The following is a 14,860-nucleotide window of genomic DNA, read 5'->3' on the forward strand; positions in this document are numbered from 1 at the left end:
TCCCTTTGAAAGCCTAAGAAATGTGTTTGATTGAGAAAATCAATATTGTGGGAAATATTGTGGGTTCCTGACAAAGTAAATTATTTATAACTAAACTGAGGAAACTGTGTTTGTGTAATTGGAGTAATTTAGAACTAAATTGGGCTTCTTCTTCTTTCGGCTGCTTCCATTAGGGGGCGTTACAGCGGATCATCCGTCTCCATACCCCCCTGTCCCCTACATCTGCCTCTTTCAAACCAACTACCTGCATGTCTTCCTTCACCACATCCATAAACCTCCTCCTTGGCCTTCCTCTTCCTCTTGCAGATACTTTTCTATCACAAATCACTCCTGCTATCACTCTTCTCCACCCACTCCACCCTGCCTGCACTCTTTTCTTCACTTCTCTAACACACTCTCCATTACTTTGCACTGTTGACCCCAGGTACCTGAACTCCTCCACCTTCTCCACCTCTCCTCCCTGCAACTGCACCCCTCCACTGCCCTCTTTCTCATTCACACACATGTACTCTGTCTTACTCCTACTGACTTTCATTTCCCTTCTCTCCAACGTGTACCTCCACCACTCCAGGCTCTTCTCAACCTGCTCCCTACTCTCACCTCACCATAAATAACTTCATCATCCACAAACATCATAGTCCAGGGAGACTCCTATCTGACCTCGTCCGTCAACCTGTCCATCACCACTGCAAACAGGAAAGGGCTCAGAGCCGATCTTTGATTCAGTGCTCTTCCTCGGCATAACAAATAACATAACAATTTTCACATGGTTTATGTACATTTGTTTGTTTGTCCATTCATCTATCCATCCATCCAACCATCCATCCATCCATCCATTTATCAATTTAATTGTCTATTAATTAATTCGTTTGTTTGTCTATTTATTTAGTCACGTGTATTTTGTTGTTTGCTTGTTTATTTGTGGGTTCAGTTGTATGTTGTGGGTTTAATTCATCCATTCATTTGCTACTTTGTTCATTTGCCTGCTGGGATTTAAATCGATTTACAACGTGATGATTTATTCTTATACCACTGCAATGTAACAAGCTAAAATAAAAATATGTATATATATTATTAAACGTTTACACATTTATAGTAACATTTAGGTGTTATTTGATTTATAACTGAGTTCCCACATAAAAACATGTTTCAGTGCTTTATTTCTACTGCAGCTGACCAACTTAACTGTTTTTATAAATTTTTGCATTGTTGTTTTTATCCATTTACAGTTACGCTTTAAGTTTCCTCACCAGACCCACATCAGTACCAACACCTCTGTGGCTGAAAGAGCACAAATCTCCATTAACACACTCCAAAATCCATTGTAACATCATTTTCCCCTTTTATTATAACAGTGGACTAAATGTGGGATGGGATTTTCACAACAATCTCACCGAATATTATGCTCATGTGTCCACAAACCTTTGTCCATACAGTCCATATACACAATCTCCTGGAAACCCTCTGTCTCCCAGATAACACCAGTTTGGGACGAGCTGAAATAATGAGATTTCCAGCTGACTGAAATGTTCTTACTCTGCTTTCTACTGGACTTCTTTCCTCCTACACTGAGGATGGCTGTTATTTTGCAGACGCGAGATGGTGTTTGTAGGCTCATAAGTTTAGATTCTGAGGAGATGTTGTGACCCGTGCTGTAATGAGGCCATGGCAGACATTACCAACACTTTTGCATGCACTTTATAAAAAGGTGAGCTTCATTTTCATATGCAGCTGTGGATTGAATGATTCATTTAAGCACCAATTCTTCACGTTCACATTAATCACAGAATAACTTCAATGATCTGCTCATTTGTGATTCAATAACAGCTGACTTGTTCGTCGTGTTTCTGTGCTCTGAATGAGTGCAAGGATAAAAAGCCAAAAAGGAGGGAAATGTAAGCAGGATATAAGACTGATACAAGCTGAGAGAGATGTCACATGCCAACTTTACCTCAGGTTCAGCTGCGTTTCTCAGCCTGTGTGTTTGTGTAACGGAGAAACAAACACACTGTAATCAGGAATGACCCTGCTGAAGATCCTCTCCTCCTGTTGCCTAGCAACCTGACATCGCCATACTGCCCCACAGGTTCCTACAGCTTTCCCAGATTTCCCCATGAGGTAAAGACAACTGAACAGTTTGGATATTATTCGTTTGTAGTTCGTTAAATTATTCGTTATTATTATTATTTTAAATAATTAGATTTTTTTATTAATTTATTCATTCTATCATTCATATCTTTATTTACCAATTCATTCAGTCATTCACATGTTACTTTGTTTATTTGCCTGATGATCTTTTTAATTATTTTGGGGGTTTTTAATTATTTCATTCATTCATTTAATGCTTTTTGCTTGTTAGTTTGTTCATTAATTTACTTGCCCAGGTGTGTATTTATTTATTTATTCATTTGTCCCTTCATTATCTCCATTATGTTTGTTTATTAACTCATTCATTTGTTCATGTTTGCCTGTTTTTATTCATTCATATATTTATTCATTCTATTCACTGTTTTTTCATACATTTGTTTTTTGTAATTTTCTTCTTTCTTCAAGTTATTTATCTTTTTTTTTATCAGTAGTCTTTTGTTTTTACGCTACCAGTAAGGCAGTTACCACTAGAGGGAGCTCTTCGATTCTTTTCCAACCCAAGTTCACGTTGCCTTCAGTCTCCTTTTTTGAATTTCCTGTGTTTCAAAATGTTTCATAAAACTTACACAATCATACATTGTGACTATCAAACCGTTTAAAGTATATACAAGTGTCTACAGGAATAGAAGTTATCGTTTGCGGTAGAGATGACAGATGGCAGAGCTCGAGTTCTGTACAGCACAATGAGGCCAGAGTGGTCTTTAAACCGCATGAAACGGCCTAAGTGGTGTGGCTTTCCTCCCCGAGGCCTCGAGCGGTTTGCTGCTACACCCTGCTCTGAGTGAATAAGTGCTGCAGAATGAGAGAGAGAGAGAGCGAGACTCATTTTTTCCGCTTCAGAAAGAAACAAATTCCTGATGACAGGACAAAAAAAAACCCCTGCTCATGCCATTATGCCATCTGTGCGAAAGCTTAGCGAAACATGCGGGAAGATGCCCAAGCTAAACACGCTAACTCTACATTCGCCTGAAGGCTGAAGGGAAAATGTTGATTATATATTTATCATAAAATCTTTGATTTTCTCTGGTCAATTTCCCTACACCAAACAATCGCTTTAATATTTTAAACAGACAAAATGACCACGTAGACGATGAAGTAAATGTTCATATGGGCCAGTTCATAAGTGCATCGTGAGACAAAAAAACAGACAGACGACACTAGACAGTGTGGGACAAATACACAAATACACAAAAAAACACAATAGTGCTGAAAAATAAACCTACTGTATAATATAAAATACATAAAATATTTGTATTGTATTTTAGCATTTTAATGTTAGTGTAGTGTAAGTTCATTAGCACATGCTTTTGTTACATATATTATGTTTTATATAATATTTTTATAATATTTTAAATCTGTTTTTTATCGGATGTAACATTAATATTTTCTTATTACATAATTGGGGTCGCCACAGCCATAATTAATCCACAAATATTACAGATTATGTTTTATATATATACTTATAATATGCATACATATGTGTTTACTTATTTTATTTATTGTATTTATTTTAAGATATCAAAAACTATTATAATCCATTCTTGACTTATAATAAGATTATAAAAATGATTCACTAAAGTGTGTACAGCCGCAATAGAAAAATCCATCCACGGCTCTAGTTCATAAGTGACTTCTACAGGAAATGTACAGACCTGGCAACACTTCATGTAAACTGCAGTAAAACTCCTGAACTGATCTGAGAGAAGGATTTTTTGAAGTTGTGGGAAGAAACACTTAGTTATGTCTTTATTGACGATCCAGGCCAAACAAATGAGGAATTCTGTTACGGTCCGGAATGCTGGGAATTTAATTCTTATCAGCCAGACAAAGCAAATTACTACTGCAATTCATGTGACTGTGAATGTCTCTCTCTCTCTCTCTCTCTCTCCCTCTCTCAGTTTGTGTGTGTGTGTGTGTGTGTGTGTGTGTGTGTGTAAGTGAGCTGTGTTGCTGTGAGTTGAATAATGCATTCCTCTGATGCAGCTCTCAGCTTTTCATTACATTAGGACCATGTACATTAGGATAAGAGCTATTTATATATACAACCCCAATTTCAGAAAAGTTTGAAAACTTTGTAAAATGTAAATAACAACAGAATGCAATGATTTGAACATTTCATAAACCCATAAAGAAATTTTGAATTCAACACTTGGGGGCCTTGTTTACCAATGTATAGCATCACGTCTTCTGTCCGAATACATCTGGGAACTGAGGAGACGAGATGCTGAAGACCAGTTGGAAGAGGAATGGTGTCTGATATGTGTCTGATACATTATTCTAGCTGCTCATCAGTTCTGGGTCTCCTTTGTTGTGTTTTTCATTTCATGATAGACAGACAGACAGAAAGACAACAGACAGACAGACAGACAGACAGACAGACAGACAGACAGACAGACAACAGACAGAATTAGATAGATGTAGATAGAAGCTGGTCTTTGTGTGTGTGTGTGTGTGTGTGTGTGTGTGTGTGTGTGTGTGTGTGTGTGTGTGTGTGTGTGTGTGTGTGTTAAAAGGGAAGGGTGTTGGTGTAAAAGCAGTGGCTAAGAGATTGTTGTTTTAATGTTTCCATGATTTGTTCAGCACTGAAGCTCATTTCCTCCCAGTTGGGCACATGTGACTGTTCCTGAATTACACACAGCTTTTGTATCCCTGCCCCTGTGTGTGTGAAAGAGAGAGAGTGTGTGTGAGTGTGTGTGAGTGTGCACACATGTGCACAAGTGTTTACTGGAAGAAATTTGTAGCTGAACTTTTTCCCCCCCAGCTTTCTTCCTCCCACTCTCTTTCCTGTGAGCAGATCCGCCTCAGTCTCTCTCTTTCTCTTTCTTTTTGACTCTCAGGCACCATCCCAGCAGTGCCACGCGTTCCTTCCTCCACATCCTTGGGTCTGGGTGTTTTCCTTTTCATTTTTCTCTCCCAGCTCCTGTCCTCACAGCCTCGGTATTTGACTCAGCTCTCGTGGGGGAAGTGACAGGTGTTCGGTTTCTTCCACAATGGAAACTCAATCTGAAAGCAGAGGCGAGGAGCTGAAAGCGATGGGACACACACAAGCTGCTGACGCCAAAGAGGACCTGCAGGAGAGCAGGCGCATCGAGAGGTTTGACATCCCTCTCAACAACCTGAAGAGCATGTTTGAGAACCCTACAACTCAAAACACGGTAAGGAATTGTGTGTGTGTGTGTGTTTGTAGAAAGAATGTGTAAATGCTTAGTCAGCTAGAGTGCTAGAAATGTGAGTCTGATTCTAATTATAATAATGAGTTTTTGGGCCATAATGGTTTATTGCACCACATTTTAAACACACTTTCTGAGCTTTTCTGTGAAGGAGTGTTACATCTAAACTCACTAACAGTTTCCAAGTTGTTGCTCTCATGTCATATCTGATATGCAAATAATTAAACAAATGATGACACTCCAACAAAAAAACTGCACTAATATACAGAACAAACACATCTACAGTTACTGGTCAACATAATCAAGGTTTTTTGCTAAAATTCCATTTCATCAAGTTTCATCTGTATTCAACAATTCACACGAAATTGATCAAACAAAACATGCGCATATCATGAATATTCATATATCATTTACATATACAGTGTATTCATGTTCCAAGTAGCTTTATGACATTAGAAATATTTCCTATAAAGTCTAGAACTAGAACTGAAAAATAGGTTGCAGAGGATTTCTCGATCAAAGAGGGTTCTGAAGAACAAAAATATAAGTGCCATCATACTTCATTAAAGTTTACATAAAATATACAGTGAAAATATTTAACTGCAATTGAACTGGCACAAAAAAAGGGTCCTATAGGCCGCAACTACAAGATAAAACAAAATAAAGTGCCCTCTATGGTGTCTGCATAGTATAATGGAATAATATACTATATATCATAATATTTTTATAATATTTTATGAATATTAAATATTGTCCAGTAACTAATTTGTGAGAAAGTTCCTCAATAGGTTTTTCCTATGATAGATAAAACATGATAAAAATGCCCTCTAGGGTGTTCCTAAGGTAAACAAAAAGAGATCCAATGCTCTCTAGGGTGCCCCATCATAGGTGAAATCTGATCAAGTGCCCTCTAGGGGGCACCGATAATAGACAAAATCTGATAACGTGCCCTCTAGGGTGCCCTTAAGGTAGATGCAATTTGATAAAGTGCCCTGTAACATGCCCCTATGGTAGATAAAATGTGCCTTCTATGCAGAGTGAAGTGATCAAACATGATGAAGTGCCATAATGGGTGCCCTTCCAGTTTAAAAAAAAAAGGGTCTAAGCCCGAAAGACTCTCCTTCTTTGTTAAAAAAAGCTCTTTTTAGGGGCTCTAATGTGGGAGAAAATGTGCCCTTTGGGGGGCCTCTATGGTTAATAAAACTTTAGGGAATGGCCTCCTGGTGCCCCTTGTTTTTTTCCTTCCCTGCGTATAGGAGGTTTTAATTTTCACCCCTGCCCCTTAGGCATCTTGTGTCCATTCTTTGGTTCAATCTAGAACCCTCGGATCTAGAACCTTAAACAGAAAGCAGATTGTAGTATGCATAAGAAAAAATTTCAAAGAATTGTTGAGAAGCCTGTAGTCTGATTTTATATATTTGAATCTCTCTCTCACACACACACACACACACACACACACACACACACACACGGAATGGATGGAAAGAGAAAGAGCTGTGTGTGTGTGTACTGTATGTGTAAGAGTGAGCGAAAGAAATGACTGAGGAGATCCAGCTGTTTTTCTTTTTCCTTTGCGCAACTTCAACACTCGATATCCAAGTTGAATCCCCAGTGATCGGCGTTTTCTTTTCTTCAGGCACGCGGGACTGCAGGAATGACTCAGTGTTACCCGAAACTTTGCCTTTTATTATTTATTCATTTCCCCCTTTTTTTCCCCCCAAAAAATGATGGACGATTTTATTACAAGCGAGTAATAAAAAGAGTAATAATAATAATTACAGAACCTCCTTTTCCAGGTACCACCTGATATGAGCTGCGGCAATAGTTAGTTGTCACAAAAGTAATACGTCCGTTTGAATTTACTTTCCTTCTGGCACATACAATTGTGGTTGTCTGCCAGAGTTTCTTTTCTTGATAGTCCTCAGCAACACAATCACTGATTCTTATTGATTGATTTCGAAATCACTAAAACACGGTTATAAAGTTGTATAAACGAGTGTATACATTTAATGCTTATTAAGTTTGTTCCTTATAATTGTTATATATAAAAGTTTATCTGTAGTAAGTGAGCCAGTGGTGACAAGGAGAAAAAACCCTGAAACTTCATGAGGAAGCAACCTTTAGAGGAACCAGACACGAAAGGGAAGCTCATTCTCAACACCAAATGTCTATTCATTACGTAAATGCAAAACTATTCATGCAAACAGAGGTACGGAGGGATTGGAGTTTCGATATTAATTCTAGTCCAAATCCATCCTCAAAGTTCTTGAGTTGCTCAGTAACTTCATGGACCAATCCAGGAGAACTCTATCTAGTGGAAGGGTGTCGGGCCGAATCGGGCTGATCCGAAGAGAAGAAAAAGACATGAACACTAGATCTGGTACCTCAGGAGCATGTTTAATTTGACAGGAAGATTTCCGCTAATATGTAAAGTAATTGGACATTTCAAGCGCCATCATTCGAACAGTCATCACAGATGGTGAAAGTCACCTTGTTTGGTTCACATGTAGAGTAGATAGAGTGAATGGAATTAATAAGCATTAAGCATAAGGTTAATTAAGATAAGCAAGTGGCCTTTCTCAAGATCCCCGCAGTGGCAGTTTGGTGGTGCTGGGATTTGAACTTGTAACCTTCTGGTCAGAAGTACAACATCTTGTCCAGTGAGCTACACTTCCCTTCCTCAATGGAACTTAATTCACCGCAAGGAAGAATTCACCAAGACATACTGTAGGTCGTATTAAGTGCTCGGCGTTCATATCGTACAATGGAATTAATTGAGAATGAAAATAAGAAGTAAAGGAAATGAAAAGTATTGGCACATTTGTTGAGTTGTGTTTGGAGGCACACAATTTTTTTTGTTGCACCCTTGCAGAAATTGTTGTTGTTGCACCATTTTCAGATCTAAATTGCTAACCAATCAGAATTGTTTTAAAGTTCAAGATCGAGACCCAATATCCATCAGTTTGCTCTTTCCAATGATGTATCATACAATTGTAGTATTGTAGCCCCGAGCTGTAAAGTTCTTTATATTCTAGCTAAGATCTGAGAGAATTAGGAATGAAGCCGATGTTAGATATTGTTTTTACACGTTGCTCGGTTTCTTACTGAAAAGCATTTTGAGGCAGTCATCTGCTCATTAGAATGAAAAAGTTAAAACCTTACAAATACAAATGCGCTTTTATTTGGCACCCTCAGGCTCCATTGTGTAAACATGATCAAAAACCAAGCACATGTAAGTGTATGCAGCTTATCAGATTGCAACCTTTCCCATTGTCTTCTACTCTCTTTGACGTTGTACAGTGTCAAATTCAAATTTTATTTGCCACATGGTTAACCCTATGCATACAACATGCAGTGAGATGCTTTCGAAGACACGCACCGACTGCTCCGTTACATAAAATACAATTAAAAATAAATCGAATTGTCACATACACCGATCTGCATTAACTTTATGACCACCTGCTTATTTTGTTGGTCACCATTTGCTGCCAAATCAGTCGTGACCCTTCGGAGCATCAACAGCATGAACTTCTTCAGCAGTTTGAGCTCCAGAAGCTTGTCTGATGGATCGGACCACACTCCCTACGTGCATCAATGTACCTCGTGACCCTGTCGCCGGTTCACCACTGTTCCTTCATTGGAGCACTTTTGATAGACACTAATCACTGCAAACCAGGAACATCCCAGAAGAGCTGCAGTTTTGGAGATGCTCTGATTCAGTCGTCTAGACGTCACAACTTTTCAAATACTTACGCTCGCCCATTTTTCCTGCTTCTAACATCAACTTTGAGGACAAAACATTCTTCACTTCACAATAATTTAAGGTTTGATAATATAAGTGTACGCCCAGTGTCGACTGTAACTGGTCAGAAGATCTTTCATTTTGGTCATTCTGTCCTGTCAGAGTCCAACACTGAGTTATCAGCCGTTCCATAAGCAACACAAGAGACTCAGATACACATGAGTCATCTTTTTGGCACGTGTGTTCGGTTTAAAACGAGGGAGAGGAGCTTTTCCAAAGGATTTGAAAAGAACATTTAATCCTCCATTACTTAGATCTCAGTTTTAATAGCATGCAGATGTGGGACATATTAAAGATAATGATGGTGGTGATGATCATGGAAAGTGGTAAGATCTCTCCAAAATCCAAAAAAGTGTTTATTTGGGTTGAGGACTGGTTTTGAGGACAGATCATATGATTCAGTCATTTTTTTAGTCATCATGTGGGGGCGGAGTCATGCTGGATAATGATAGAAACATTTTATCAGAAGATAAAAACCTGTGTGTGTGGTACTGATTTGCATAGAGAATGTAGTGTATTGTTTGACCAAGATCCAGAGTTGCAAAAGCAGGACATTGAATGCAGCTTCGATGTTACAGATATTTCAGCAGTACCAAAAACGATATCGTTCTACTGTAATAATGTAACTTTTTTCATTCTTTCATCTTTCCAGGTCTCCCGCTGTGGCATTTGGGAAATGTTTCCATTTATTTTTCATCTAGTTTTGATTTTTCAACACTTTCAACATCACATTTTCCAGTGGTGTGAAAGGTCAGGGTTTTCTGTTTAGCTTGTTATGGATGTTTCCCTGATTCCCACTGCGACTTCGCAGCAAACTGCGTGAGAGTTTGTGCAATGTTTTCTCATTATACACCTTTATGAGACATTTATGTGCTTAGATCTTAAAAATCTACCAGTAACAAGATTCAATAAGAAATCACTATTCCAGATCTTTTAGTGAGAACCAGTGCTTTTCCACATGGAACACAAATGCACCAAAGGTAGAATCATACTGAGTTCTAAAAGCAGAGTTTACACACACACACACACACACACACACACACACACACACACACACACACACACACACACAAAGCAAATTATAGGGCTATTTATAAGAAGCCCAGTGCTAAAGACAGAGTCCAGAAATAAAGTTTATATAACATATTGTTACTTTGTGTGCACATGACTGCACTTCCCCATATGATCCTGCTTGTTCACGTTATTTATTTCTTTAAAAAAGAATTGCGTACTTTTCTGTTAATTTCTAGTCACGGATCATCCACGACAACGTTATCACTTACGCTACAGCAGCTGTAAACACGCTCCAGCCTCTTTTGTTGTCCCATTAGTTTTACTTAGTTTACTTAATGTTCCGAGGATTTCTTTAATGACCCCCCAGCATTCAAAACCCGGAAAAAAATCCACACGGTGTTAAAGTTTTCGGTTTCTCCTGCGTTTTCGACCCGACCCTCGAAACCTCGGTATGTACAGCGCGAGCCTTGTGAAACGTGGCAGAGCTGCAGATGTGTTTTCAGCCACCACATCAAGAGGCATGGGATTTTTCTTCTATAAAATCAAACCTCTGGATTGAAATCCAGATTCTTGTTAACAGGGTCATTTCTGAGAAAACCACCACAACGAAAGCCTACGACCAAATCCTGCTTCTGTTGAGTATTTACCCGATTTAAAGTACTGCAATGATACAAATTCATAGTAATATGACAAAATTGTTTGCCAAATATGGCAAACAATGAAATCTACAATTTTCATAGTATTTTGGTCAGTTTAAAATGTTTGCTTAGAATTTATAGGGTCTTGAAAAGTAAGAAAAATCTAGGGTTAGGGTCAGCCAAATTCACTAGAAATTCACTATATTTTGTAACAGCTATATAAATTTTTTGTTATGTATCGGAAATATAGGTAACTGTACCTGTTTTCTTCTCCAAGTAGAAACTCAATTAATTTGCTTATATTATGTAATACTTTCAATCTATGAATTTCTCTCTTTCACCAAATTCTGAACATTAACTTGTTCACTTTATCAGAGCTTTTCTTCTTAATATTACATTGTGTAAAGATTGACGTTTAAACCGTAGCTACTGTTGTGCTCTAAAGAAACAGATACAAACCGAATCCTTTAAGTTTGTGATGCCACCTGAGAAAATGTCCACCACACACCGTGAAATCCTGTAAAATTTTTGGTGAAAAAACAGACTTTAAAGTGCTCTAAAAGTTTGTGGACACCTGACCATAAGACTGGTATGTGCTTCTCTTTGAACATCCCATTCCAAATTCAGTCTCTATTTCCTGAAATAACCTCCACTAGACTTTGGAGTGTGTTTTTGCAGATTTGCGGAGATTCATTCAGCCACAAGGGTGTTGGTAAAGTCAGGTACTCATGTAGGTGAGGTGAGGAATCATGAAAATTCTGAAAATCTCAATAGGTGCTCAATAGGTTTAGAGCTCTATAGCAGGAGATCTTCCACGCAGATCTTCATGTAGCTGGCTTTGTGCACAGGGGTATTGTGATGCTGGAACAGGTTTGGGTCTCCAAGAAAAAAATGAATGATGTTACATCCAATGACATACTATGCAATGGTGTGACTTCAGTTTGGGGAGGAATTTAAAAAAGTAATACTATTTCTTCTTCTTCTTTCGGCTTCTCCCATTAGGGGGCACCACAGCGGATCATCCGTCTCCATACCCCCCTGTCCTCTACATCTGCCGCTTTCAATCCAACTACCTGCATGTCTTCCCTCACCACATCCATAAACCTCCTCCTTGGTCTTCCTCTTTTCCTCCTTTCTGGTGGCTCCATCCTCAGCATTCTTCTACTGATATACCCCATGTCCCTCCTCTGCACATGTCCAAACCATCTCAATCTCACCTCCCTCACCTTGTCTCCAAAACGTCCTCCATGCACTGTCCCTCTAATAAACTCATTTCTAATCCTGTCTATCGTCGTCACTCCTAACGAACATCTCAACATCTTCAGCTCTGCTACCTCCAGCTGTGAATTAAATAAATGAAAGAAATGTAAGTTAAGGAAATCTACACATGTTCAGGACTTTATATATGAGAAGGTTAGAATTTCACCACAGGTAAAGTCAGGTGAGTTTATAAATTTGCACGTGTTTCTCAGTAACATGCTTTAAAATGAATAGATGACTAATAAGGATAGAAATATATTTGCATTAAAGAAAAGTGTAGTAACAGCATTCAGAACAAAGTCCAGGGGAAATCGTATCTGAATTCTACAAGTCTCCTGAACTCTGAAATTCCTCTTTCCATGTGTTTTTGTGTCACGTTTTCGCTGCCACATGTGCAGTGGAATGGAGAGTGTGTTAAAGCATTACTAGAAGGGATACTGGTTCTGATCCAACTACTTTGGCACACTGAAACATGAAACATGACCTCTCTATTCCTCAGTGCGGTTTAATAATTCACATACTTTCTGCTCTCTCTTTCTCTCTCTTTCTCTCTCTCTCTCTCTCTCTCTCTCTCTCTCTCTCTCGTCTCTCATTCTGTATCTCTCTGTTTCGCTTTAATGATTGATGGAGCAGGCAGGAGAGAGAGGGAGAAAGAGAGAGAGAGGGAGAGAGAGAGAGGGAGAGAGTGAGAGAGAGACAGAGAGAGAGAGAGAGAGAGAGAGAGAGAGAGAGAGAGAGAGAGAGAGAGAGAGAGAGAGAGAGAGGGAGAGAGAGAGAGAGAGATGAAGTGAGGATTGTTAGACTTTCTCTCATCCTGGTGCCCTGTGTGATTTTTAAAGCTGCTCAGTGTTTGAAGATGGCATTTATTACAGCACAGCTTTATTCAATTCTCTCAAATATAATCGTTACAAATGTAAAAACAAGTTTAGTAGCAGCATGAAGGTCATTTTGACCAGAGGTGGATGAAGTATACAAACCGGGTACTTGAGTTAAAGTAGAGATTAAAAGACGATTAGAGATAAAAAAAAAAAAAAAAAGATCATCAGTCTCTTTGGTTAATCAACTCATTTTATATGAAAAGACTCGAATGTCTGATAATTGATATCTATTTAAATTCTCATGAACCAAAACCTTCTTTTTAACAAAAAAAAAAAACACAAAAGAAATAGAACGAATAAGGCCACGAAGTGTAATAAAGTTAAAGTAAATGTCTCAGTACAGTAAAGTAAAAGCACACATACATGAAAAAGCTGGTTATGATTTCAAGTCATGTGTTTGTATTGATGCACTGGGACTTTGTAAATCATCAGTATGGTGACGATAGATAGATAGATAGATAGATAGATAGATAGATAGATAGATAGATAGATAGATAGATAGATAGATAGATAGATAGATAGATAGATAGATAGATAGATAGATAGATAGATAGATAGAGCACATGAGTGTCCTTCACAGAGACTTTTGAGATGAACTGGAACACTGACTCCACCCCAGACCTTCACATCCAACATCCAAATATCTCATTAATGCGGTTGTGGCTGAATTTCCACAGCTACATTCCATAATCTAGTGGAAGGCCTTCCTGAAAGAGTAGAGGATGTTATAAGCGCAAAGGGGACTGACACTGGGTGAGAATTGACAGGTGACCAAAATACTGCGATGAGAATGAGGAGGTGTGTGGGTGGGTGTGTGTGTGTGTGTGTGTGTGTGTGTGTGTGTGTGTGTGTGTGTGTGTGTAACAAATTAAGCATGGCCAGTTTGTAGGCTTATCACTTTGTAGGCTTATCAGATCTCATCTGCAATTCACCTCACAGACAGCAGAGGGCGTAAAACCTGAAAGTTAGACAGACTTGGCAGTGAAGTCTTTTGTCATTTCGTGGTTACTACAAGGCGTGATTACGTATGCTAACCAACAGAGGGCAATGTGATAGTTCCATTATTTATATCTTTCTGTAAATAGGACAAAGTCTAAAGATGGTGTTCTAAAATGTCTTGTATGTAGGGCAGAGATTCCTCTCTGCATTTTCAAGAGAATACAGGTGACGTTCAGCGTGAGATATTAGCGGGATCATTTGGTTAATAACAGCAAAAATGGAAAAAAAAAGTAGGGAAGTGTTATACAGTAACAGGTAAATATATGAGGAGTTAACAATGCGTTTCCTGGAACGTCCTGCACCTGGTCGAACATTTGCATACACAGTATGACTGTTTACTGACCGAATGATAAGCGTACTGTATGGCCATCTGTTACTCTTCGCATGCTATTACTGATAAGCCTGTTGTAAAGGCGTGCTCTTTTTTCTGCATAACATTAATACTATTTCGTGTTGAAAAAATAGCAATCCAGCGCTCAGTCTCCTGCTTGAGAGCGAGACTGTCATGCGAGGATGCTAATTATAGGCTAACTGGCACACAGGGTGGCCTCATGTCTAAAAGTGAAGAACACACAAGCATGCTGTCATCCGGGCCTCAGTACAAATCTATGAGTGGAGCCCGGGCTAAAAGCGGCGCTCTCGCTCGCTTGCCGTAACCGCTTAACGTTTACGGCTTTGTTAAAACAGGACTGTGCGGCTAAGCATGGCTCCAATCACTCATGCTTCTGTGACAAGATGTTCGGCATGCGGGACGTGCAGAGGTCCCTCCAGCGTCTTAACGCGTGACATCAACCCCAGCCTCCGTTTATTGTACATTCCAACCGGATTGTGTTTAACAGGTTTCTGAGAAGATTCCATACATAACAACCTTCTGCTGTGGCATTCACAAGTTCACAGAAGTCGAAATGACGCAAACTCTCAATACGGCAGCAGTCGAGCTTCGGTTTATGC

The 14,860-nt window shown here is 39.0% G+C and overlaps 1 protein-coding gene across 1 annotated transcript in view; it reads left to right on the forward strand.

Annotated features, from left to right (window-relative positions):
• Positions 1 to 4,812: 4,812 nt before the first annotated feature.
• Positions 4,813 to 14,860, forward strand: part of xirp2a (xin actin binding repeat containing 2a) — a 32,863-nt gene continuing 22,815 nt past the window's right edge. Inside the window, exon 1 of the mRNA XM_046847669.1 lies at positions 4,813 to 5,303. Within this exon, the coding sequence (XP_046703625.1) occupies positions 5,139 to 5,303 (165 nt within the window). The 5' untranslated portion in view covers positions 4,813 to 5,138. The remainder of the gene's footprint in view (positions 5,304 to 14,860) is intronic.

The sequence above is a fragment of the Silurus meridionalis genome, chromosome 1, assembly GCF_014805685.1.
Source record: "Silurus meridionalis isolate SWU-2019-XX chromosome 1, ASM1480568v1, whole genome shotgun sequence".
NCBI lineage: Eukaryota > Metazoa > Chordata > Actinopteri > Siluriformes > Siluridae > Silurus > Silurus meridionalis.